This window comes from Symphodus melops (assembly GCF_947650265.1).
Source record: "Symphodus melops genome assembly, chromosome: 12".
NCBI lineage: Eukaryota > Metazoa > Chordata > Actinopteri > Labriformes > Labridae > Symphodus > Symphodus melops.
The window spans coordinates 11,140,031-11,164,610 of NC_136702.1; the positions used below are offsets into that span (position 1 = coordinate 11,140,031).

The 24,580-nt window shown below is 38.8% G+C and overlaps 2 protein-coding genes across 4 annotated transcripts in view; both read left to right on the forward strand.

Moving 5' to 3' along the window:
- Nucleotides 1–24,580, forward strand: part of slc38a11 (solute carrier family 38 member 11) — a 127,386-nt gene that overhangs the window by 29,100 nt on the left and 73,706 nt on the right. The gene's annotated exons all lie outside the window — the stretch shown is intronic.
- Nucleotides 1,689–24,410, forward strand: grb14 (growth factor receptor-bound protein 14). 3 transcript variants are annotated; one of them, XM_079357652.1, is made up of 14 exons: nt 1,689–1,950; nt 3,065–3,182; nt 14,747–14,903; nt 16,696–16,817; nt 16,953–17,027; nt 17,135–17,272; nt 19,237–19,347; nt 19,463–19,558; nt 19,907–19,969; nt 21,805–21,921; nt 22,314–22,383; nt 22,483–22,570; nt 22,759–22,852; nt 23,050–24,410. In XM_079357652.1, exons 1-14 carry the CDS (start codon nt 1,763–1,765, stop codon nt 23,194–23,196), a joined length of 1,584 nt encoding a protein of 527 aa, XP_079213778.1. In that variant the 5' UTR covers nt 1,689–1,762; the 3' UTR covers nt 23,197–24,410. The 3 variants fall into 3 exon arrangements, with proteins under 3 accessions (XP_079213778.1, XP_079213780.1, XP_079213779.1); XM_079357654.1 differs by lacking the exons at nt 1,689–1,950; nt 3,065–3,182 and adding exons at nt 10,052–10,098; nt 10,207–10,294; XM_079357653.1 differs by lacking the exons at nt 1,689–1,950; nt 3,065–3,182 and adding an exon at nt 10,063–10,294.

Consider the following 24,580-nt stretch of genomic DNA (forward strand, 5'->3'; position numbering starts at 1 on the left):
GCCTTAAAACCAGAAAGACAGTGCCCAGGCAGGCAGGGCAAACTAAGTGAAGGCACCCTTTGTGCTGTGCTGCTAGGAGCAGAGCTAGTATGGGTCAGTGGCAACAACCAGTGCCTCATTAGACCAATTAATCTGTGTCCATAATGGCACTTTGCAAAAGTGCTCCTGTCATGATTACAGTATACGAGTGTTCAGTGGACAATGACAATCGTCAGCCATTCCCCTGTCAGGGAATGAATCAAGTAGGTTGTGATACAAAACCATTCATGTATAAACGTTTTCCCCGTTTGTTGATTAGACTGTCAGTTACACCTCGTACATAAATTCTTATATTGTAGAAAATGGTAACTTATGTAGCCCTTTAAAACGCTGTCCCCAAAATACATTTGTAATTCATTTTGCACTAATGTCATTTGCATTTGCATTGGCTGATACCAGAAGAATGCGTTCCAGGCTATCAGTTATTTCTGGCTTTGTCATTCTTCCCTTACCTTGTCCTTGTATCAAGACAAATTTAGGACCTCGGTTGAACCATTTGTCTGCCCTAGTTACCACTACTCTCACAAGAAACTAACACGGGCACTTGGAGGAGGTATGTTCATACCGTGTTCATGTTGTGTGATTTAAGTAGGAAAGTGTTTGAGTAAAAGGTAACCCAAGCAAAGAGCTATGTTAATGTGACAGGTGCTTTGTCACAGAATACTGTATGCGTGTCAGGGAGACGTGATTAATGGAGAAGAAAAGACTCAGGTCATGCAGGTCAGAGTGAGATGTCTTAGTTACAAACAATGTCCTTTCAGAATCAAGCCACACAACACAAAGGATTCAGGAAGAAAATCATGGTCTTTCATCGTTCTGAGATACAACATTGTACACTAAAAAACAACTGCACCAGCTTTTCACAGTAACATAGTAATCAAGTGAGCCTTGCCTTCTGTTAATGTAGTGCAGAATTGCTTTAACCCTTTGCTGCCTGTTATTCTGTATCTCCAGTAGCCTTTCCTTCCATGGTCAGCCTCTGTTACACATTACCTTTCAGAGAGATGTTATCATCCCAACCATCCCCCACATGGAGCCTGTCACTGACTGACACAGCCCACAACACAACCAATCTGCTCCGCAGGCCACTATGTGCAACCACATGCCTTCTAAAGTGAACTAAGTTTAAAGTGCAATTTGGATCCCTGTGCGAAGTCCATGACAAAAGAACAGTTTGTTTTATAGCACTGGCGCCCCTCCCGGACTCATTACTGAGCTAAAGACACCCCCTTTGTGTAAGTGCGCTTTGTGGGCACATTTCCTGCCTTCCAGGTTGCAAAGGCAACTATATCATCAACCCCCCCCCCCCCCCCCCCCCAAAAGAAAAAGAAGGAAAAAAGAAAGTAAAATTAAAGTTTTACATAAGACCAGAAGAGACTGAATTAACACGTTGATTATTTGTACCCTGCTGTGTCAGAGCAAGGATATCTGTTAGGGAGTCATTCTTTTAAAAATATCTTTATTGTGGTGGATCATGTTTGGGTAGGAGGGATCATTTTGCCCCACTGGGCCAGCCTCGTGGGCAGCAGATGAGCCAGAGAGACTTGTGTGTGTGTATGTGTGTGAGTGCGTGCGTATGTGTGTGCATGTGCGTGCTCTGCTGAGCTGTGAGCAGAGGAGCCCAGCCAGACTGCTTGCTCTAACTGTGTTCTGCACTCATTCCAGTCCAACAGCTCGTTTCTTCTCTGTGCTACAGATGATGCCTTGGATTTAGTTAACCCACATGAGTGATATGAATAACACGCTGGATGAAATACACACTCCTGGATGCCTCGGAGAGAAAGCAGAGATTTTTCAGAGTGGCAGGGGTAATGTTAGTGGCTTTCCCAGCCCAGCCCTCATCCCTCTGCGAGCTCCTTTACTACAACCAAATGCCCAGAAGATCAGGACTCCGCTTTGCAAGGGGAACAGGTATGACCCATTTTCTTTACACTTGGTCTGAATAATCCTAGTCTGCTTGTAAGATTCAATATGGAGACATTTGAATGCAACAAAAGCGAATGTAGTATTCCTTGCTCTACACTTTACAACCTTAGCTGTAAGTGAGACGCAGGTCCTTTTTTAAAGTTGAAGTGTAGACTTTGTACATGTAAACACAGTTGCAATCGGCTCAAGCACAGCTGTCAATGAATTCTAACACATTATTTCAACAGTGCCGTTAAAGCGCTGGAATCAAATCAAGCACCTGTTAGTTTGCAGGAGATGATTAGTAACTCAGTAACAGCTGTGTTGACAGAGCAGTAAAGAAAGCGTCAGTCAGAGCACTTTAGCTTTTCAGAAACAGAGGTCCTCTCATCTGTCAAAATGTGCGGCTTTATCCTGATGATTGATTGAATGTGGTACTGCAGGTGACCTCTTCAACATTTCTTTTTTTTTTAATGGAAAGATTGATATATACATTGTCTGCCTAATAAACTAAATAGATCATGCACCCTGCTAAATCATGCTACCACTCAAAGTAGCTAAATTAGGAGAAAGCTCACATGCACATTATCTGCCATCTTATTGAAGTCTGATGGTGAGCGGGGTGTGTCATCTGGTAGTAGAGGGCAGGAGGGGTCCGTGCAGAAAGCCGCCTTGTGTCTGTTATATTTGTCAGTTTGTGTATTATCTGATCCATTTATACCTCCCATTCCTCAACACTGGAACGACACAATAGAGGAACCAGCAATATGATACATCAGCTCTCTAAGCTACAGGCTGTGAGAAAACAAGTGATCTATTGTTTGTATGGGTCTGACAAAAAATACTCCCTAAGCTTCATACATTTTTACAAGACCTGTATATTCTGTATTTATTTAATAAAGTGGCATTAAAGCTTCAGGTAACTAGCATGACACTTTGAGTACTTGAAATTCATTCATTCATGTGTGAATCATTTTATACACAGTAAATTCAGACTGATTTGACTTTCAAAACATTGGTATCTTATAGGATTTGAAATAAGATCCCAACATTGCCCAACATTGGCTAGCCAATTTAATGCAATGTCTCTCTTTGTCTCCTGGTTTTTGTTGACCTTCAGGAGCATTAAGGAAGGAGAGGAGTCATATCCTTCCTCATTTCCTGAGTTTATCCCCTCAACCATCACTCCCCTCGTCTCTGAATGTTTATTACCATGGACCAAAAGTAGTGCAACTCAGGTGAGTGTTCCATTTGCAGTTCTTGGGGGTGTTTGTGACACAAAATATTATTTGTAAAATAAGGCTTCTTTTGTACTGTAACTATTTCCATATGCTTCCTCGGGCAGCATAGTCATGCTATATTTAATTGAGAAAGTGCCAGGAAAACAACCGCAGGTCATATTGGAGCTGAAATAAATTCACATTTACATAATGTTTGGCATGTGATTTGTCTAAACTTCAGGGCATATGGAGACTAGAACCTGTTATGTGAGTATGTAAATTAGCCACAGCGAGGAGGAAAAAAATGCAGTCAGCAGTTTCAGACAATCCACACAACAAATTTTACAAGTTGAACAATCCCAGGTGTGTACCTACTGTACATCCAATGACTGGTTGATAACATAAAACCAGACATGTGATGCCTGGTGCCACCTGTGGATATTCCATTTGAATTTTTTTTTTGTACACAGTTTACTGGGCAAACACTTCGCTTGGCGCTCACAGCCACTCATGTACTGTGTGTTTGCTTTTTGCACAGGGTGTGGGATTTGTCCTGCACTGAATGTGATGAATAATACCCGTTGGTGCTGAAAAACTGCAGGTTCACTGAAAAGAAAGTGACTCTATAAGTCAGGTTTATCTAACTGGAGATATATTTCTTACCTCACAAATACATTTTAGTGTTGCTGTTGAAATTGATAACAGTTAGCCACCCGTAACTTTACAAGACTGTTTAAAACAATTTTTAAAGTTCTTGATTGCACACAAAAGTAGTCAAAAGGCTTCTTAATTTTAGCCAGCTACATTCAATGTAGAGCCAGTCGCATTATTGACAGTTTGGGGAGGCATTGTTTACTGAATGGTAAATTACCATTGAAATTAAAAAATGTTAATCTGAAATGTTTTACTCCCTAAATCACTACAGATAAGATTCATTTACTAGAAATGTGTTTCTGCTAATGCCATGTCACCAAAGTGTTGTACTGCTTTTGTTCCCATGCAGTCTAATAATCACATTATGTTGGCGTTAGTTCAGGCTACTCTTTTATGAGTAAGTCACAAGATATTTTCTTCTATAACACACTTAAAAATGATCATATTAATCATAATTACTTAAGCCAGTTATCTGTAATTGATGTGCACATACTGTACAGAACTCCCTTCCAAGTCCCCAAAGAGCACGCGAAGGGCTAACAAATATGGCAGCTTCAATAGATAATTGGCTTCAAAAAGGATTTTCTCTACACATTTTCAACCAAGACTAGATTGCTCCTGTGTTTTTAACCCCTAGAGATTTGATTTCTCGATGTATGGATATCAGGTTTTGCAGTTTTGTGGCATGTGTGTGTCTGTATAAATGTGTGTATTTGTGTGTACACACATACAGTAGCAGGGGGCAGCTCAAAGCAATGACTCATAGGAAACCTTGAAATTACAGAGCTCAGCAGTTACAGCGAACTATCAGCACTATCAGACTTCTCTGTGCTCCCATGTGGATTAAATGCTGGAAATGAAAAATACACAGAAAGTTGTGTTTCCTTTTTTCTAGAGAGCTGCCATATTTTCCTTTGAATGCATGCACTGTTTTCAGGCGGCTTGATTGTCTGAAACTTGAATGTCTCCTCTTCATAAACAAAGTCTAAAATGAGCCCTTATACTCTGCTTACTCAGTTGATTGCTAATCCTCCTGTGCTCTCATCAATCTATTGTTAAGACATGGCAGGATTTACATGGATTTGGCATTTTTATTTAATAATCATTGGAGTAATCCTGAGGTTACGCAGTTAAGAGGCAAAATGACACCCAGCTGACCTCACTCTGCAACAATGTTTCGCTGTTAGCGGGTCTTAAAGTGATCTGTATCTCTTTGATGAGGCCTGTGCATGCACCTCACTCTGTCTGTTCAGCAGCAGCACATGGAAGACAAAGGGACAATGTCAGACTGACCAGCTGTATTTGTCTCATCCTCCTCATGTCATAGGGTTATGACCTCCTTTCAGTAGCACTCAAGAAACCAATGACATCATTGTTCTAACTCTGCAGCCTGCATCCCCTCATCCACCACTCTGTCTTTTCAACACAGGAAAATTATCCTCTAAGCTTACTGTTGTGTGTATTTGTGTTGTGGTTTTAGAATCAGCTATAATGCTCTGAAAATAACATTGTTGTTTACTAAAGTAAAGCTTATTTGTTATGCCATCTCAGCAGTCTCCAAAAGAAACATTCCTAATTGCTCCTAGAGATGCTCCTATCACTTTTGTCCGGCCCTTCTTGGTTTCTCAACATTATGTAACTATTCCAGCTTTGTGCGGCAGATCTCTTGTCAGAAGCACATACAGCTTTATGGTACTCGCCTGTTAGCCTGATGAAGCTAAAAAAAAAAACAGAAAAAGAGAGAGTGATCGGGCAACAAGCCGAGTGTACATTCCCACAGATATTATTAATATTAGGTTGCTTGTTTTAACTGGGCTGTAATGTAAACAAGGTCATTGTTGTCTCATGTTAAACATCTTACCGGGTGTACGAATCTTAAGTTATCTCAAAAGAGGTTATGCTACAACAGGCTGTAAAAGCTATCAGTCATATTTGTGCAAAATCAGGTAATATTACTGTAATTTGTCAGTTGCCATGTTTTTGGATTTCTAACATCACCTTCCTCTGCTTGTCAACAAATGCACATTGTCTCTGAGGGGTAGGCATACCAGTGCAGTTGCATTCAGTGGGTACCAAAGCAACATTTGTTGTGATGGCCTGGTGATTACTCTGGTCAGTGCAATGAAAGAAATCTAACCTGAAATCATGTGGAACACCCAAAGACAGTTTACGTTTATGTTATCGACACTTTGCTTATGGTCTTTCCTGTCATCCGCTTTGGTTCAAATTGTGTCAGGAGTACTGCTCTTTGTCACTCTTAAACAGCAAGAAGAAATAGGTTAATTTCTCTGTGGTGGCTCAAAAATCATAAATCTGGATCTTTGTGTTAATGGCCATACTGGCCAATACATGGTACTGTAAGATATTCCAGGAACATCTCTTATGTATACAGTGAGAAACAGTAGTTTAACTATAAAAGTAAAAACAGATTATTTTGGATGTTGAACAAACTCAAATGTCTCACATACTGCCTCAACTGTTTCAGAAATCTAACCATTACATTAGAGATAGCTTTAACATCCTGCATAAACGCTCACTGGCAAAACCCGAAAGTTTGCTGAGCCACAAAAGCCTACACTGCAGACACAGTCACACAACAATTAGCATGAAATGATAACGCTCTATACACTTCTACGATTAGGAAACCAGCCTTGCCAACAGTTAGTCATTGTAAAGATAATTCTTTGTTGATATATCTTCTAACGTATCATCATGGAAGAACTGGCAAATGTTCATGACACAATGGCAAAATAAACCGTTTTTTCAAAGGAAGTCAAAGGAGCTGGCACAGCCTCCACTCTCCAGGAATATAGTGGGCAGTCATGCTTGGACTCTTACCAAATCCACAAGCACAGAGACAGTCTGCGTCCAGACGGTGTTGAGTGTTCAGTTCAGCCATATGACTCAGAGGAAATGCCTGCTCCTGCAGAGATGTTATTTCAGATGCAACATGTTCTTCCCTCTAAGTTTGAGTCCTTTTTCGACTGCAGATGTAAAATAGTCCTCAGGGTCACAAATAAGATATAGAGCATACATTCATTCCCCTTAATTCACTAATTAACTATAAAACGTTTGTCTTGAAGCTGCTTACTTACAAATTGTGTGATGTGTATTCATTACTTTTAACGAGAATTTCACAAACATGGTACATGATTTAACACTGCCAGTCATTGTAGCAGAGGAGTTTTAGAGACTTTTGGTTTAACTCTGGGAACAATAAATATCATTGTACATGTGTGGTTTAAAAATACTATTCAGAATTGTAATGCAATAATATAATATGTTAACAAGAGTAAGAAAAAGAAGTCTTGCTCTGTAGTCTTTGCACATAACTTCCATTCCTTGTGCCCAGCAGACAGTACGTTATATATAGGAAGTCATCTGATGTGAGCTGCACGTGCAGCCCCTTTATTTCTCTCCATGGCTTTTCTTTTAGCACTCCCAGACAGACAGTCATGTGGGATGAAATGATCTTTTTGTTGGTCTGAGCTCTAAAACCCTGAACATCTGGCTTTGATACCCTGCTCCTGTCAGGGCTATGAAGCATAGGCCTACTGCTCAGGTTGGTCAAACTTTTGAGTTTACCAAGATTTCTATATTGTATGTCCCATCAGATGACCATCTAAATTTTGTAAAAAAATAAAAATAATAATAATACGGTAAACAAACTTCTATGGCCAATATTAAGAATCAGTTAGTTGACCAATAATGATAAAATAATTTCTTTCCCTATTTTACTGTTTACTAGTGAAATCACATAAAGATGGTAAATGTGACATCATTGACCACCTTGTTCTGTTAAAAGGGTGACGAGACACATTGCAGTCCTTTGATTGGTCAAAAGAATGGTCACTTCCTGTGCGACAGCCGGTATAAGGAATAAATACAAAACGGGCAACGTTTAAACATCATATAGATTTCAAGAGAGAGATTTCTAGTACTGACATAGTACCCCCCGACTTTCCTAAATTGTACTGAACCAAACCGAACTGCTTGGTGGCCAGGGCAATTCTATAATGAAATACTGCTCAACCAACATTAAGTAAGGTCATCGTTGATATATCCAAAAAAAGTTATATTATTTGTAAAAATTCAGACATGTGTAAAGTTATCATGGCTTCGGAACTTGAGTCTATTGACATTGCAAAAAGCTCATGCTTGTGTTTTTTTTATAATACCGGTTAGCAATTCAATAACCGAAGTTACTTTTTCTGTAATTCAGTGATTAATTTCGGTCGAAGATGCATTTGTTAACGGATTAACAGTTGAAATGTTTGATTAACTGTGCGTACCTACTGAGTATATCCTAAAGAGTTATCCCTCCTACTGTTGAGTTCTGTACTCCAGGGCCTTGCTTGAGGATATACAGGGAAATAAAGTCAGTAAATACAATTGTAACATGATTGGCTTCATCCTTGCTCAGCCAGATACACTCTTTTACTCTATTTCTGGGTGTGTTTTTTCGATTGACTTTCTGTTCACCACTTAGCCAAGAGGTAGATATACACACCTGCATAAACTGTATGCACCACTGCACTGATGACAGAGCCTGCAAGAGGTCTTGATTGAATCAACGCTGGTCAAGGACAACGTGTCTGGAGCTGACTTTGTTATGAGAGTTGTGGAGACTCTGCTATCACTCGTGCTCCATTAATTCCAATTTATTTTAGCTGTGTGATAACTAGCAGCGTCAGCTTGTCTGTGTTCTCACAAGTCAGTGTGCTGTGTTTCCAGATAAACATGAACCCTGTTGAGGGAGGTTCTTCCTTTCTTGTCTTTTCTCATGAGTTGAAAGGGAGGGCAACGATTGGCCCAGAATATCTCGAGTCAGAGCTAAGAAATTGATCATAACCTGATTGTGTATAATTGTATGTAAGACTATCAAAGACAAAAGTCTATCAGACTCATGTACCTTTTCAAATTCAGAATAACTAATTGTATATGCAGTAGTACCATCGCAATGCTAGAAGAGTTTGCATGTGTGTGGTCTTCATTACTTGGTTTCTACTTCTACTATATCTGTAAATGCATTCATAGCTTTACTGAAATGGCATCTGCCAGCCACAGCACCTGATATCTTCTGCCCTCTTGTTCATACATGTTTTTACTGTAATATCTGGAAAGAATGCTCCACGTTAGTTTCATACAGTTCAAATGAATAGTTAAATACATTGGAATATGTGAAAGTAAAAGAAAAATCTGTCAAGTATATTTGAGCAAAAATATACCTCTTATTAAATTTGACTTTACTTGTGGTTAAGTCTATTTTCAGACACTTAAATGGTAAAGACTCAGACTTGAAAATGGGTGTGTCCTACAGAGATGACACACCTACATGCACAAGGCCCCTTTGTCTATTCTTACAGTAAAACAGATGTGGGTTGTGAATTGTGGCTGTGGGTGCAAGAACTATTTTGGACTTCAGATTCTCTCTCCGTCTCTTCTAGAGGGCTTACATCACATGACTAAAGCATTATCTGAATATTAACGCAAACTCAGATTCAGAACATTGGTTACACTGAAATGCACAGATTGTTCAACCTACTTTATGTTTGTGTCTGGTGGAACATTTGAGCCGTCATGGTGTTCATATTCATACAAACCCGAGAAAAATATAAATCACATACAGTATTTACTAATTTGCAGAAAAAAAAGGAAAGCCTAAACATACAAACTTGAAGTGTGTGTTAACGATAGGCCCTTGGTCTAAACAATTACTGTTCAAGAAAACAAAGGGAATACAGTGCTTTTAAAAGGAAACATCAAATATGACAGAAATGTCAAAAAAAGAAAAACTGCAATAGAGAACACTGCATACAAGTCAGCTTCTCATAATTGTTATCACAGCATTTTATATCAGCTATACAATAGTAATTTTAGATTAGTGCATGATGTGTCTCCAGCTAAAAATAGCCTTGTAGTGTCTAGCTACAAAGAAAGCAAAACGATCTGATTGGACCTTCTGGTGTAAGTCTTTATCTGCCTGCTGTGGGGCTTTACAGCTTCTCTGAACAAAGTTGATACTTTGACTCCACGTATTTTAGACTTCTCTGGCCTTGTACATCGTATTATGTCCACCGTGAGAACAGTTTTGTTTGAGACTTCTGTTCTAAAGAAAGAGAGAGATAAAAACACAACGACAAAAAACAAAACAAAACAAAAAACACGCATCTTCATTCCCGAGGACGAAGGAGGAGTTTATAAAAGGGGGGGAATCGTGACAAGATTCTTCCACTATCATTGTGAAGGATGTCACTGTAACACACTTTCTGTAGCTCCTGAAAGTTTCATTTTGAAATACTCATCTGTGTATTATCGATCATGATTATACGTAAAGACGTTCTTCATCTTTCATTGTAGATACCATATATGGATATTCTTTATGTAGTTTATTGTGCACATGAAGCTTAAGCATGAATTTCCGTGCCAGAAGAGTCACCTTGCCTGCTATCACTCCACTCTGTCTGCAGAAGCGGGTAGGAAACTTTCATGGATCTCCTCTGTATTATCTCTCTAATGATCTGAATATTTTATATCTGATGCATTGTTTTGTGTTTTTAACTTACAGTATATAGAAGTGAAGGGTTTCCATCTGCTCTGTTGCTGCCGATTCAGATATTTTTTTAGGGCTACTTTAAAGTAACTGACTCAAACTAGACACGTTTCTTTTTTGGGGTTTACATTATTGTACTAAAACAAACATTGGTTGTTTGAACTGGTGTTTAAAAAAGGTTATTAAAAGAAGCTTTCTTGTGACCAAGCTCTTTGAATGAATGTTTGGTACAGATGTGATGTGGTGTCGTAACGGTGTTAGTTTTAACAGAAAAAAAGTACGCTTTGACTTTACTGCACACAGACTGTTTCTTTAAATCAGGAACACATATGCCGGACCAAGAATCACAGCTTTGTCTTGATAGTAGTGTACTCAAGACCACACTTATAGAAACCAAGACATACTCAAGACCAGAGTGCTCTGAGACCAGACCAAGACATTTCGGGATCAAGACCGAGCCAAGACAAAGGCAGGGCAAGACCGAGAAAAGACCAGGACCATAAATATCAATGAAAAGTCATCATCTTGTGCTCACTGGACATGTCTCTCACTTGGACAGTAGCACAGCAAAGTTTGGGGCGTAACTGGAGGACATAAATCCACTTGTGAATAAATTAAAGTTATTCAATCATTTAAAAAGAGGCCCTCTTCTTCTGAACACAGCAATGAAATAGAAAAATAGCCTCTCAGTGGTGGTCTTGATATAAAATCTGGAGTCCGCCCAGTAGCAGACTACTTTGTCATAACAATATATTGAAGCAGTATTCCTTAAACGCCAGAACCTTGCCCGTTTGAAGTGGCTTGCCTGTGAGATCATATGACAGCTGGCATTGACAGGTAACTCGAACATTGGATAGTTAACCTGTAAATCGTATAATCACTGAAGTTCATTTCTATCACAGCCAATATACCTTATAAACTTAGTCTTTGTTAGCTTGCAAATAGCTTTCCCTCATCACTGAAAGTGGAGCTTATTTCTTTTGGACGTCATAATCTCTTCGGTGCACACAGAATGCTCTGTAAAGCAAGTGGTAGTCAGCCTATTTCTTAGTTTTTTTCATTGGCCAAGTTCGGTTTCAGCATTTAGAGGACCAGTGAAGTTAGAACTGTTGCCCACCAATAATGTAGAAGTTGCATCAACTGCTAAGGCGTAGATTGCACCAAGAGAAAATCCTATAAGATGCTGTGTGACTTTATCTTTTTTTCTTTGCGTTGTTACAGTGAGGAGTTGGGAGGATGTTTCTCTGGTGGCAGAGATAGTCACCTCCTCACCAGAGATAGCTGCAGCTGTGGGAGTGCAGTTCAAGGTTAAACCAGAGCAGTCTGATTGTCAAAATGGCTCACACTGTCCTGTCCTTGAGATAAGAAGGTCTAATAGAGAGGTTTATGTCCTACAGCACTGTATGTGGTGATTAATGTTTGATGTCTGGATTTTCTCCTCCTGGCCCAGAGTCTTTAGCTTTTTTTTTTTTTTTTTTTTTTTTTTTTTTTTAAAGGCACAGTAAATGATGTTCTATAGATCTTCTCCTTTCTATTCCCCTCATCACTAAAAGGAACTCTACAAATGGACAGTCTTGTTGACAATAGAGTGTGTTGAATCAGGCAGGCTTCAACAAACTCTCTCGCCTGAGAGCCTGACGGTTGGATTGTTTGTTTTTTTAATATATAAACTTATTATAGTTGTATATTTCAAATGATTTTTTTTTTAATAATAATTACGACTCTATAATCATTACATTGTCCATTGTTTCCTTTTATGAGGTTGAATTTTCTATAAAGTTCTTGTGATGATGAAACGTTGGAGTTAAACTTGTCGGACATGACATGGGCAGATATGAAGGCTCTCAGGTAAGAGCCTGTGTTCCTGTGAATCAGGGTTACTGTCTGATGAATGCAGCTCTCTGTTCACTGATACAGGCAGTATGCGACCTTGGCCATTCATGAGTAACTCTTCACCAGTGTTTAACAGTATCTGCAACTCACAGTTTTCAATCATCAAGTCTGAAAGATAATGAATACAGATGACATCCATTTGTTTTGGGCTAGGGGAAGACGTAATCATCTGCATTTAATGTTTTAATATCCAGTTTATCTGCTGTCCTGTCGGATTTGTTGCTAATTGACAGTCATGATGCTTAAATTCTGTACAGCATGATTTAAATATGTCATACTCAATATTTCCACTATATTCAAACAACAGTCCATTTCATGAAGGAAGTATTTGATTGAATAAACATGTTACGTATAAGATTGAACACATGGTTCAATGTGAATTAGTTTTGTATGAAGCAACATTTGACACATTTCAGCTAAATTCATAATGAAATCTGTGTTTTGTACTTTTTTGACACCAGACATTCACTAATAATTGTGCATATTTATCCAATAGTAATGCCATAAAAGTAACAGTGACAGCCGTTAAGGTCACGGGAAACTGCTCTGCTTGTTTTTGCCATAAGGTCCATCGTTTTTTCATAGCGGGAATTTGGTGAAGAAGTTATTCTTCTAAAACTGTTTGTCACAGGGATCAGTGAGCCATGAAGCTGTCGTTCATGAAGCACATATAAAACAGCTTGTGTGGACATTATTTGTTATTTAACTCTTGCTTTAGTTTCTTCTGGGTTGACATATTTTTTTGTTTTTTTAATAAACTTAAATGTGTCTTAAGACGTTTGTATGTCCTTAAACCCATCTTTATAACAATAAGAATGATCCTGTGTATCCCTATGTAAAAGCCTTAAAAAGTTGATGTCACAATGTACATGCTGCAGCGATGAAATTATTTTACAGATGAAATTGAATGTCATTCATCTATTTTTGATTTGATTGTTGCTTTAAGTGTTCTTAGACTACAAACAGATATTGGTGAGACACCAGCCTGCAAACACTAAGTACATCATTCATGCTAATGCAGCAAAAAGGTTTCCTCATTCTCTATCAATCCCTCCCCTGTTTGTGCTGAAATATGATGCCTACACAGTTTGATTTGATTCGGCCAGCTCTCTGGAAGAGACTTCCTCACAACAATTTCACTCCCAAGTTCTTGCTAGTTGCAGTTATCAACGCTGGTGAAGCAGATACAGTACCTTTTATTAATAAAATCTTTGTTTACTGTAATTATGATTTTGCACTGCTCTGTCGACATTTTGTCTCAAGAAGATTATATTGTATATAATTAAGTTGCCGTGCAATGATGCAATAATAGCCATATTAAAACACTGGCAGCTGGAGTAATCTATTTAAAGTAGGCCCCTCATCTTTGTTAGACATCCACAAACAAGATGTTTGTCTTGTAAGGCTCCAGGCGGGCAGATTAAACACTAAATGGTTTACACTGAGGGGTGATGTCATAGCTGGAGACTCATATTTGCTGTAGGCTCCTTGAGGGCTCAATCCTCTGGCCTGCTGAGTGCTGACCACAAAAGGAGTCAGGCTGCCTGGCTTTAGAATAAAAATAGAAGTCATTGAGAGAAAAGAGACACCTGCCTGTATAAACTTTGGACTGAAATTACTCAACTAGCATTACATTTAAGCAGCACCTTTGTAACTGCTCTGCGGGCTCCTGCAGAGCATTATACTCATGGGCGTGTGAGTGCAAAGCAAGAGACGGTTAAATGAGGATGAAACTCTCTCTCTCTTTTTAGACTCTTGGATTGGAGCCTTGTAATGCTCTCTATCTTTCTCTCTCTCGCATTTCCAGACTCTTGCAGGGTTCAAAAGTGAACAGAAATGTTACAGTTTTGTCTTGGTGTAACAGATGACATGTTAAATTGCAGTCACACTGCTGTTAAAGTGTGCATATCTTCTATGGGTTGATCTCTGACTTCTTGCTGCTTAGTGCAGAAGAAAAGCAGCAGGAGATTTGGTATCAGACCTTAACTCTACAGATTTGTGGAGCCACGACAGCGCTGTGCAAAGAGGCAGTGCCTGTTTTCAGCTCGGCTGCAGTGCTGAGCAAAGAGAGAGAGAGAGAGAGAGAGGCTCACTGCTGGCAGGCTGACTCTCACTGTGCTGTCTGATGCTTATTTTTTATTAAAGCTCTCTCTTACAATGCTGTGTGCTCAGCCATGCATAGGCTATAGAGCTACAGAGCTCTGTTTGGATCTGAACAGGGGGGTGAGTTTTACTTCCAGATTAATTGTTGGATTGCAAGATATGAGTTCATCACAATCTTAAATCTTACATGTCTCTCTTTTTCAACCTTTCAAAAAATCATTTTTTCTTATTTATCACCTGCAGAACACACAGGCAGTCTAACTGGTGTATGTGGTTCAAACTGAATTATTCATATTCTGCTTTTATTCCCTTAGATGAAAAGTTTAAAACCCTGTAGTGAGTTTAAAATGGTCATTGATTTAGTGTTTTCTTCTTGCAGGTAATCAAAGTTTATAATGAAGATAACACCAGCAGAGCAGTGGAGGTTCCCAGTGACATCACTGCACGGGACGTATGCCAGCTGTTTGTTTTAAAGAACCACTGCATTGATGACCACAGCTGGACTCTTTTTGAACACCTCTCCCACCTGGGAATAGGTAAGAATTTGGGGTTCTTACAAATGTAAATATTTTATGAGATAGCCAAATCTTAAATATGTCAGGATAAAAATGTTCTTGTATTTCTTTATCAACTTATTAGACAAAAAAATGAACTCTTTAGTAAAAGGTGGTGTGTTTGTATGTGTGCTGTCTGCTCGGTGTGTTACTGTGACATCAGACAGTTAACCTGCAACAACATAATGTTAAAACCTAATGTCAAGCTCTTTATCAACGTTTAACACCTCTGAATATATAAACACAATTTAATTTAATGTGACTTTCATTACAAGAGAAGAATAAAATGTGGAGGTAGTGCAGGTTGAGTGTAGATTTAAAAGCAAACAATATTTTGACACATTTATAGCATGTAGTTTATTAGTCATGTGATGGATGGGCTGTTAGTCCTGTGGGCGAGGTTTGCTTGGTTTTAAAGGAGGCGTGGCAGTAGGTGGTGTGATGATGTCAATATTGATATGTGCACTTAGTCCTCAATGATAGATTAAAACCGATGTGAAAGGGGAGAGAAGGAGTGCATAAAAGTTTTCTCAACTACATTTTCAAAGACTTACACACATAATTCACGAAATACATTCATTACAATTCATCCATCTGTTCTGATACAGTTGTTCATGCTTTTTAAATGAGAAATACATTGCATTGATACACAATATTTAAAAATCTAAGTATTAGTTACTAGCGTTGCAGTTAAGACCAGCCTAACCAAGACCAAGGCATACCCGAGACCAAGACCAAGACTTTAAGAGATTGAGTCAAGACGGAGGCAGGGCAAGACCGAGTCAAGACCCAGATCATAAATATCAGTAAAAAATCATCATTTCATGTGCACTGGTCACTCATTTAGACTGTAACACAGGAAAGGTTATGGCCGTAACTGGGGATAGAAATGTAATTATGAATAGATTGAAGTTATTTGCTGTTTTAGAAAGAGGTATTTTCCTTCTAATCACAGTAATGATACGCAAAAATAGCCTTTCAGCTGTGTCTTGACTGGTCTTCATTTAAAATATGGAGTCCACCCAGTCTGAGATTGAGACAAGACTGGGTAAAAAGGCTTTCAATTCTGAGACGAGACCGAGATCTTCAAAAAGTGTGCTTGTGCTACAACACTATAAGTCACCTGTAGTTCACTTTTACAGTTCATGGAACAAAGTCCCTTTTTGGACAGAAAAGAAACTTGTCCCAGTAAATATACCTCGATGTATTCTTATTATATTATTAAATCATTTCATAATGTTACGTTTCATAGCTCTGAAGAAAGAAGAAATTTAGCGTATGGAGACAGTAGGGGTTTACAACACTGAAGCTGGAGAATGTAGGTTGCTTTTTCCCCACCTCCCTCAGGATTTAGACATGAAAACCATAGTTGATCAGTTATTATTTAGTGAAATCAATTATAAAGAATTTCTTCTGAATGATTTTATTAGCCGTGTAAATCACAACTTGTTATTACAGTTGTCAGCACTTGGCAGAGCTGCCAGAACAGAAAACGTATCCATTAATACAAAAATCAATGTAAGGTTTAGGGAAATATTAATGTTGTACTGCTTAACTAAGTTACACATTAATGTAAAGTTAATAATCAAACTCTGTGCCTTGCAGTCAGGCAGCATATTGTACTCTTGTCAGGAAATTATTAGCCTAAATTACTGTATAGTGATTTTAAGGACTTTCAAACGTACAGTGTTAAATGACTTAACCTGGCCTAAATGTATCAAGCAATGGGCTGTGGGAAACGGTCACTGATTTGCTCTACTTATCGTTTTATTAGAGAGAACCATTGAAGACCATGAGTCTGTCATGGAGGTGCTTTCAGGCTGGGGAGTGGACGCTGACTGCCGGCTGTACTTCAGGAAGAACTTTGCTAAATATGAATTCTTCAGGAAACCTCTGGTGAGCTTGTGTTCAAATTATGCCTCAAATCTGGTGATGGGGTCATACACATGATTTTGCCCCAAGAAACTTGTAGTTCAAATAAAGTGTTGCTGGAGTTTAAAATATGCCGCTAATGTTGCTTCATATTGGCAGGACTTCTTCCCAGATCACATGGTCTCCATATCCAGTGAAGCCAATGGCATTGTGGATCACTCTCAGCTTATACAGGTATGTATGCTCTGCAGGCTCTCAACTATAATCAAAAGATGTTGTGTTAAATTAACAATCTCGTGTGCACACCCAACATTGGACAAATATTTTTCTACCCAACACAGACCTTTCTCAACTCCAGCACATGTCCAGAGATACATGGACACCTCCATGCCAAAGAGCAAAGCAGGAAGTCATGGAAGAAGTTTTATTTTGTCTTGCGGCGGTCAGGGCTTTATTTCTCGAACAAGGGAACTTCCAAGGTCAGTAAAACAAAATTACTTATCTACAGAATAAAAAAACAATTGGAAAAACATTGTAACATGGGCTATTAGTTTGTGCATGCATTCCTATTGTGCTCCACAGTGGTTCATCTACTTTTCCTCTTACTCTGTACACTATGAGGTCATTAGTTCATTCTCTGTATATATCTCCCTCCTGCAGTGAGCGGGCAGTGGAACAGGTTGAGCTTGATTTTTCCTTAGGTCAGCTGGCATATCAGCCAGGCAGAAACACAATTCTCAATGCTGCTGACAAGCGAAGCTTATACCGCGGTACCAGCCATGCCAACACAACCACCTCTCAACTGCCTTCAGTTTCTACAACAGTAGACCTTTTGTTGTAGACTGCAGGAAAGCTTTGGTGTGGTGCCCACTTTTACTCTTGCAGGTTTACCATTCATCTGTGGTCTCAGTCAGACACATAGCGAGTCACTCAGCACTGACACTAATGGCTGTGGCATTACTTTAAACAAGGAAGCGGGAACGTTAAATGTCTTAACAGCAGAACAATGGAAGTCTTTGTGCCGTATTTTTCTTGGAAATTTATCTTTGGCAGGATCTGTCTTATAATACTGCCTTAACACATGACCTATCAAAATATCTCCTTATATCTCCATCATCTAATAACAAAGGGTGAGGAGAGGATGAACATCACGAGTTTACCTTATATGCTTTTTTGTCATAGTTATAGTTGAAAGAGAGACAAGCTTCAAGCTTAGCTAAAGCTGGAGAATTGATAACTAAATGTGCACTGTGTAGATAAAATGTTCTCCTACGGAGTCCTTCTTGAGCCCGCAATAATTAGTCTTCATGCTGAGTTTGGTTTCACTTTCCACCGTTAACTTTTAGCGTCGGGTTTGTTTCTAGTTGATACACTCAGTCTTTTCTAGAAAACAAACTTATTTAAATCCAAATCAGAGTACTTTATGTATTATAATGCTTGTGGAAAAAGTAGTTATGTAAAGAGGATGCAAGAGTGCAGAACAGAATGTTCAATGGCGCTTCACACGTTCAACTGTGATCCCTTTAAGCATCTGTGACGAACGTTCTCAACACAGGTCAATGCTCACCAAGTTAACTTCTTATTTTGCGTTTTTAGGGAGCTTTTTATTCTTTTATTTGAGAAACGGGACAGTGAACAGAGTAGTGAATCATTGAGAGAGAGAGAGAGAGAGAGTGGTGTGCTATGTGGGAAAAGCGCTGAGGGTTGGAGTCGAACCCAGGGGCTATAGCTGTTGTACAGTAAATTGGGCATAGACCTAGCTGCTTAGCTAACCAGCTCCCTGTCAAGATCACTTTTGAGACTGTTGAAACATGGATGGAATCGGCAAGGTTTGACTAATCTCTTCATTTCATTGGTGTACTTTGAAAGTTTGCCATGACCATTACTTGACTGGTTTGGTACGATCACTGACACAGCTGTGTGAACAAACATTTTCAAAAATTTACTTAAGGTGCTGCTCTCTGCTCTCCCTACACATACCTTTGTTTGTCTACTGTAACGTAAATATGTTCAAAGTGTGACAGTCAATGGCAAAGTAGTTTCATTTGTCTCAGGAAACAATGTGTTCGGGGTCACACTGAAAACCCTGAGCTTGATCCTCGTTTTTGAATCAGCTTTACTGTATCTGTTTGGCGTTTCTGCTTCCATCAAATTGAATCGTGTCAAATTGCTGTGAATTCGCTCCAAAACTCACCGGCACGCTGTCATTGGTTGTCCCGAGACAACCAAAACAAACCAGAATATAGAAATACAGACGTAGGACAGGGTCCCTGCAGACAGTCACCACCACACATAGGGAAAGCTACAAACTGGCACGCACACAAAGACACATAACACACACACAACAGATTTTCAGCGTTGTGGGGAGCCAAAACTTTGGTTTGATGAAAGTTAAAATCAGTACTTTTCCTTTGTTTTCTCATGACCTCTCTCTGCTGTATAGGAACCAAGGCATCTGCAGTTCATTGCCGACTTTAGTGACAGTGATGTCTTCACAATGCTGTCAGCCAAAAAACTTCATGGAGCACCGACAGATTATGGCTTCTGTGTCAAGGTACCCTCACTTTCTTTCAATGCCAAAATTGATTTAAAAAAAAAAGAAGCAGCAGAAGAGTATTGATTCCCAGCATGTTGATCCGCTTTTGTATCCCTGTGCCTTCTTTTTACAGCCCACAAAGTGTAGCTCAGCCCGAGACTTGAAGTTGCTTTGTGCAGATGATGAACAGACCAGGACCTGCTGGATCACCGCCATGCGCTTGTTAAAGGTTGGCTTGCTGATCACTAACTGCGGGTGATGTCTAAGAGGAGGAATGCTGAGTCAGCGCTTGAATCAGATTTAGCTTTGGTGGGAGGTCAAGGGAAACTATTGAGTGTTGCTGGATTAGCACTCCCACTCTTTATAGAAGCAGCATGTGTTCATTGTCTGGATATCTGCTGGATACAGTTTAGAGTATTGGTTACTCTCCTACAGGGCTATTAATAATTTACAGTAAAGCACAACAGCTTGTGGTCTATTTGTATTTGTCCTTCTTCATCTATAGACCACAGACAACTGACAATAATGAGAAATGAACCCAAAAAATGAAAAATGTGATATTTTTCTTATGTTTCAGAATGGGATGCAACTGTACCAAAACTTTATTCAGCCACATCAGAAACAAAAAGCTTCACCGATGGTAAGCCGAGGGTATGACTTTTATATTAATATACTGTATATGATATAGCATATTAAAGCTCATATTTGGAGTGTTCAGCCAATGATGAAATAGATTGAAATTAATACTTAGGCGTCTGTATGACCTTAAAGAGCGAACAAGTCCATCAGAGGGAAGATTCATTAATTATATATAGTTTTTTTAAAGAGTGTTGCCCATGTATTGGGGGTAGGTGTTAGACAAACCCACTTGCATTGCCAAGTAGATTTTTTTTACAATTTACACACCAATTTTTTGTTGTGATTTTCACATTGGAAATTTGAATTTTTGAGATTTTTCTTTTGTCAGAGAGCATTAGTTAAACATTTACAGGACAAGATCACGGAAAAGATCAATTCTCTTGCATTTCCCTCTTTGCCCACAGGGGGTCACTAAAGGTGACATAACCCAAAAGTTCATGACAGGATCTCCAAATAATTAAGTTAAATCCTCACTTAATAAATCAAACGTCATTATACCTTAGGATAAACACATCAGTGTACTATGGGAACAAGACACAAACTGACTGTGATCTAAAACACAATGATTTGATCTCTGTTTTTTCAATATGTTTTTTTCGACAACCTCTGCCCTCATTCAGTTTCTAGTAAAAGTGGGTTGCCAAAAAACAGTAAAACTGTGATAATACAACTTTTTAAAAATACACAAATTACTGATATTGTTAGTAACCTGGATTAGGGAGTATTAAGATCTAAATCTAAAAGACAAGTAAATGTTATTAGATTCATTTGATGGCATGAAATACAACTCCATACGACTGCCCAAGTGCTTCAAGTGTGTTGTATGTGTGGTAAAGTTCTGCTTGCTAGCATCCCATCACACCTCAATAAGACAATAAAATCTCAATGTTGTATTTATAGATCAATCCAGTGCCCCTTTGTCACTAAAAGAAAATCAGTGAGTGCAGCTTTCAAAATATATTTTCGTGTGTTAAAAATATTTTACAGCTAACCCAGGCACACACAGTGTGGTGATAGAATTACATAGGACAAATGAGGCACCCTAGGTGTGTTTATGTGGGTTTGGTGTCCAAGAATAGTCTCTGACTCTGCTGGAAGTATTTTCACCGCAGTGAACAGCGTCTATTTGTGGCTTTTGGACATGTTCATGAGCCCTCTGCTTTCTAAAAATACACCATGATCAGCTGCTCTCAGATTCAACAACTCATCACCTCTTCTCTGCTGTCAAAGGGTCATATGTGACAAACAGCCTCGCCAAGAGGATTAGCTACAGATAGAGAGAAACATGAATCTGCAATCTGACAGATTTCTGCAAAATATGCGACTTTTGAACAAAATGTAAAGTAAGAGTGGGTGAGATGACTGTGAAAACCTCTGCTTACTTTGTCTTTACTATTTGGTAAATTGTCTTTACTATTCGGTAAATTTCAAGCTAAATAGATGTTGGAGGAACATACATGGTAATGCATCTCGGTAATCCCGATAAGAGGAATTTTTCTTGAGTGTGTGCAGTGAGCCACTCACTTTATGGCAGCTTAAAGGACTAAAATGTGTCCATGTGTCATTCTTTTCAAAGCCTCTCTAATCCCTTTTCAATGGAGTTTTCTGTCTGGAATCGTCTAGAAATGTTGAAGATGGAGTCATATTACTCAGACACTAGATGGCAATACAATACTGCAAGAAAGCAGAAGTCACACTACTTCTCTTTTTGCAGTATACAAAAAAAAAAAAGAAACGGAAAAAAAAAGACAAACCTTTTTGAGGCATGATTTAAGTAAACTTTAAATCACAAAATCAAGACAAACATCTAATGTCAGCATTTGTGTGCAATTTCAGAGAAGCATCTCAGAGAATTCACTGGTGGCCATGGACTTCTCGGGCCAAAAAAGCAGAGTGATTGAGAACCCCTCTGAGGTGATGTCTGTGGCTGTAGAGGAGGGACTGTCATGGAGGGTGAGTCAGGGTATCGCTTACTAAACTTGACCTACCTGTGGAAGCACAGAGACTTTTCCACATGCTATAAATTATACTTGGAGAAATAATTAACTGGGGGTTAGCAAGGACTCTCTCTCTTCTTTTTTAATTTGTCATGAGCTTAAAAAAGTATGTAAAAGGTTAAGGAAAAAGCCTTTCTTCATAAAACCCCTTTTTCATGGAGTGTAAAAAGAAGGAAAGAATTTTTGGCGTTATTTGACAGCAGAGATTATAATCATGCTTAATGAAGCTACTAAAGTCTTCACCTTGTAGGTTATTGTCTTTAATAAGGCAAGAGTAACGTGCTTACATTGTCTTTGCATTAACATGACTTCAATTAACACTGTGACTGTTACTCATGTCTTCCATAGAGGAAAAGCTGTCACCGCCTAAGTGGCCATGGGAGCCCATCGACATCACAGAACTCTCTGTCAAACATTGGTGTGTGGGACAATTTCAAATTGTTTTAATTTACTATTCATACAAAAGTGTATTTCACATTTTGTTATTTATTATATTCTGCCTGTATTTGTTCTCCAGCCCTACACCTGGCTCAGTCGTGGTTCCACAGCAAACTGTCTCGGGACGAGGCTCAGCGTCTAATCACTCAACAGGGTCTTATTGATGGGTAAGAAGACTTAGCATTTAGTGCTTGAGCTGTACTATGAGGCGTTTTTAAAAGTACCATTTAGTAACTTAAATACATTTAGGTGGTAATGACTAATTATGATCCTGTTTTAGTTATAGACTACTAAGAAATCTTAAAATACAGTATAGTGATTGTGAAAAAAAAAAATCTGACTTTTTTCTTTCCAGGGTATTTCTTCTGAGGGACAGCCAAAGCAACCCCAAGACATTTGTACTGTCACTGTGCCACATGCAGAAAATCAAACACTTTCAGATCTTACCTGTAAGTACAGATTACTGTGTTAAGTCCACAGTGATTTTAATTAATCTCTCAAGAGCAACCTACACATTGTAGCCAGTTAAAATGTCATATAAGTGACTCCTGTATCTCTGTGTGTGCGTGTGTGTGTGTGTGTGTGTGTGTGTGTGTGTGTGTGTGTGTGTATGTGTGTGTGTGTGTGTGTGTGTGCTTCATTTCAGGACGATGACGAAGGGGAGTTATTTTACAGTCTGGACGACGGACACACGCGGTTCACTGACTTGATCCAGCTGGTGGAGTTTTACCAGCTAAACCGAGGCGTATTGCCCTGCAAGCTGAAACACCACTGTGCCCGGATCACCCTGTGAACAAGGGACCCAAGAGACCCCCGAGGGCCCTCAAGCACCTTAACTCCAGGGCCTTTCTGGAAACAAACACTCCCAGTGTTCTTGTGCCTTGAAGAAGAAATATACACAGACTTTCTGAGTAGTCATGCCGACAGAAATCAATGTTATCATCCACTGTTGCCCACATTTACACATAATGTACTATGAGCTCCTTTTTTCTTTATAGGGAAAAAGATAAATTAAAAAATAGACCATATCATGACCAGATGTGCTGAAGATGATGTGCACCAATGAAAGACATGATTAATTCTTGGTAAGTGTTATACAGTAGCTGGAATGAGTTTTCATTGAAAATATTCTAGTTCAAAGTGATTATATGAAGCTGTTATTATGGTCTATCAAAGATAATGATGGTCAATTCCTTACAAGGGAACCATTGTTTCAACAGTATCATGCTGGGAATCAGAGCACCTCTGTCCAAGAAGAATGAGTACAACTAAGCTATATTATGTTCCTTTATCATTGTTTCTCTACGTATTCAGGTATTTTTTAAGAAGTCATCATTATTTTCTATAAAAAAAGACCTCTCAGGAAGTGTCACTGTATATACCCTGTGAAGTGGGAAAAAAGAGGGGTAATGTACAGGTAGAGAGAAACAGCACACAACCTAGCTAACCTGCACTGTACATTTAGTTCTAATGTTTCTGATATAATTGCTGTACATGATATTTGTTGTGGGATCGCTTTTGAGCCACAGCAGTTAGAAAGATTTCAGCAATTTATAAGCAATGAAGATGGAATTCAGAGTGTCTTTGACTGACTGTGATCACATCTGAGATCATTGTAATTTGGGTTTTATATTTTCCAAAGATTCACGTATACAGTCTGCAAAACGTGGGGTTGTTTCTATTTTGAACTTGTTCTTTGGGTTTACAGTGTCAGACACTGTCTTCTTTTTGTAAAAGCCAATGATGCATAAGCTCTTAATTCAAGGTGTTTTAAATCAGAGACACGATTGGAATTACCACTTTCATTTTTGTATAAGCTGGGTTTCAGTGTATTGAACAATGAATGTCAACAATTACAAAGTTTTATATAAAACTAAAGTTTGTTATGTGTGACTCTGAATGAATTATTGAGAGCTACAATGTTTTCTGTGATGCATAGAAACTGTTAGCAGTGTGTTCTTATCTGCAGACTATGGACAATGTTAAATAAACGGTCATTTGGTTGATTATCTGAGCCCTCTTACAACTAACACATCAGCATACAATACAGTTGTATGGTAAATAGGTCAAAAAGGGTTAGGAACCACATAGTACAAAGACTCTAAAATAATAATGTCCACCTGAGTCATCTCAACAGAGATCCATTTCTACAATAAACACGAGTCATGACATTCTAA

Coding starts and splice junctions, on each gene's coding strand:
- grb14 (XM_079357652.1), top strand. CDS start 1,763: ATGAGTGATATGAATAACACGCTGGATGAAATACACACTCCTGGATGC. Junction 3,183..14,746: donor CCAAAAGTAGTGCAACTCAG/GTGAGTGTTCCA, acceptor TTCTTCTTGCAG/GTAATCAAAGTTTATAATGA. Junction 14,904..16,695: donor CCTCTCCCACCTGGGAATAG/GTAAGAATTTGG, acceptor TCGTTTTATTAG/AGAGAACCATTGAAGACCAT.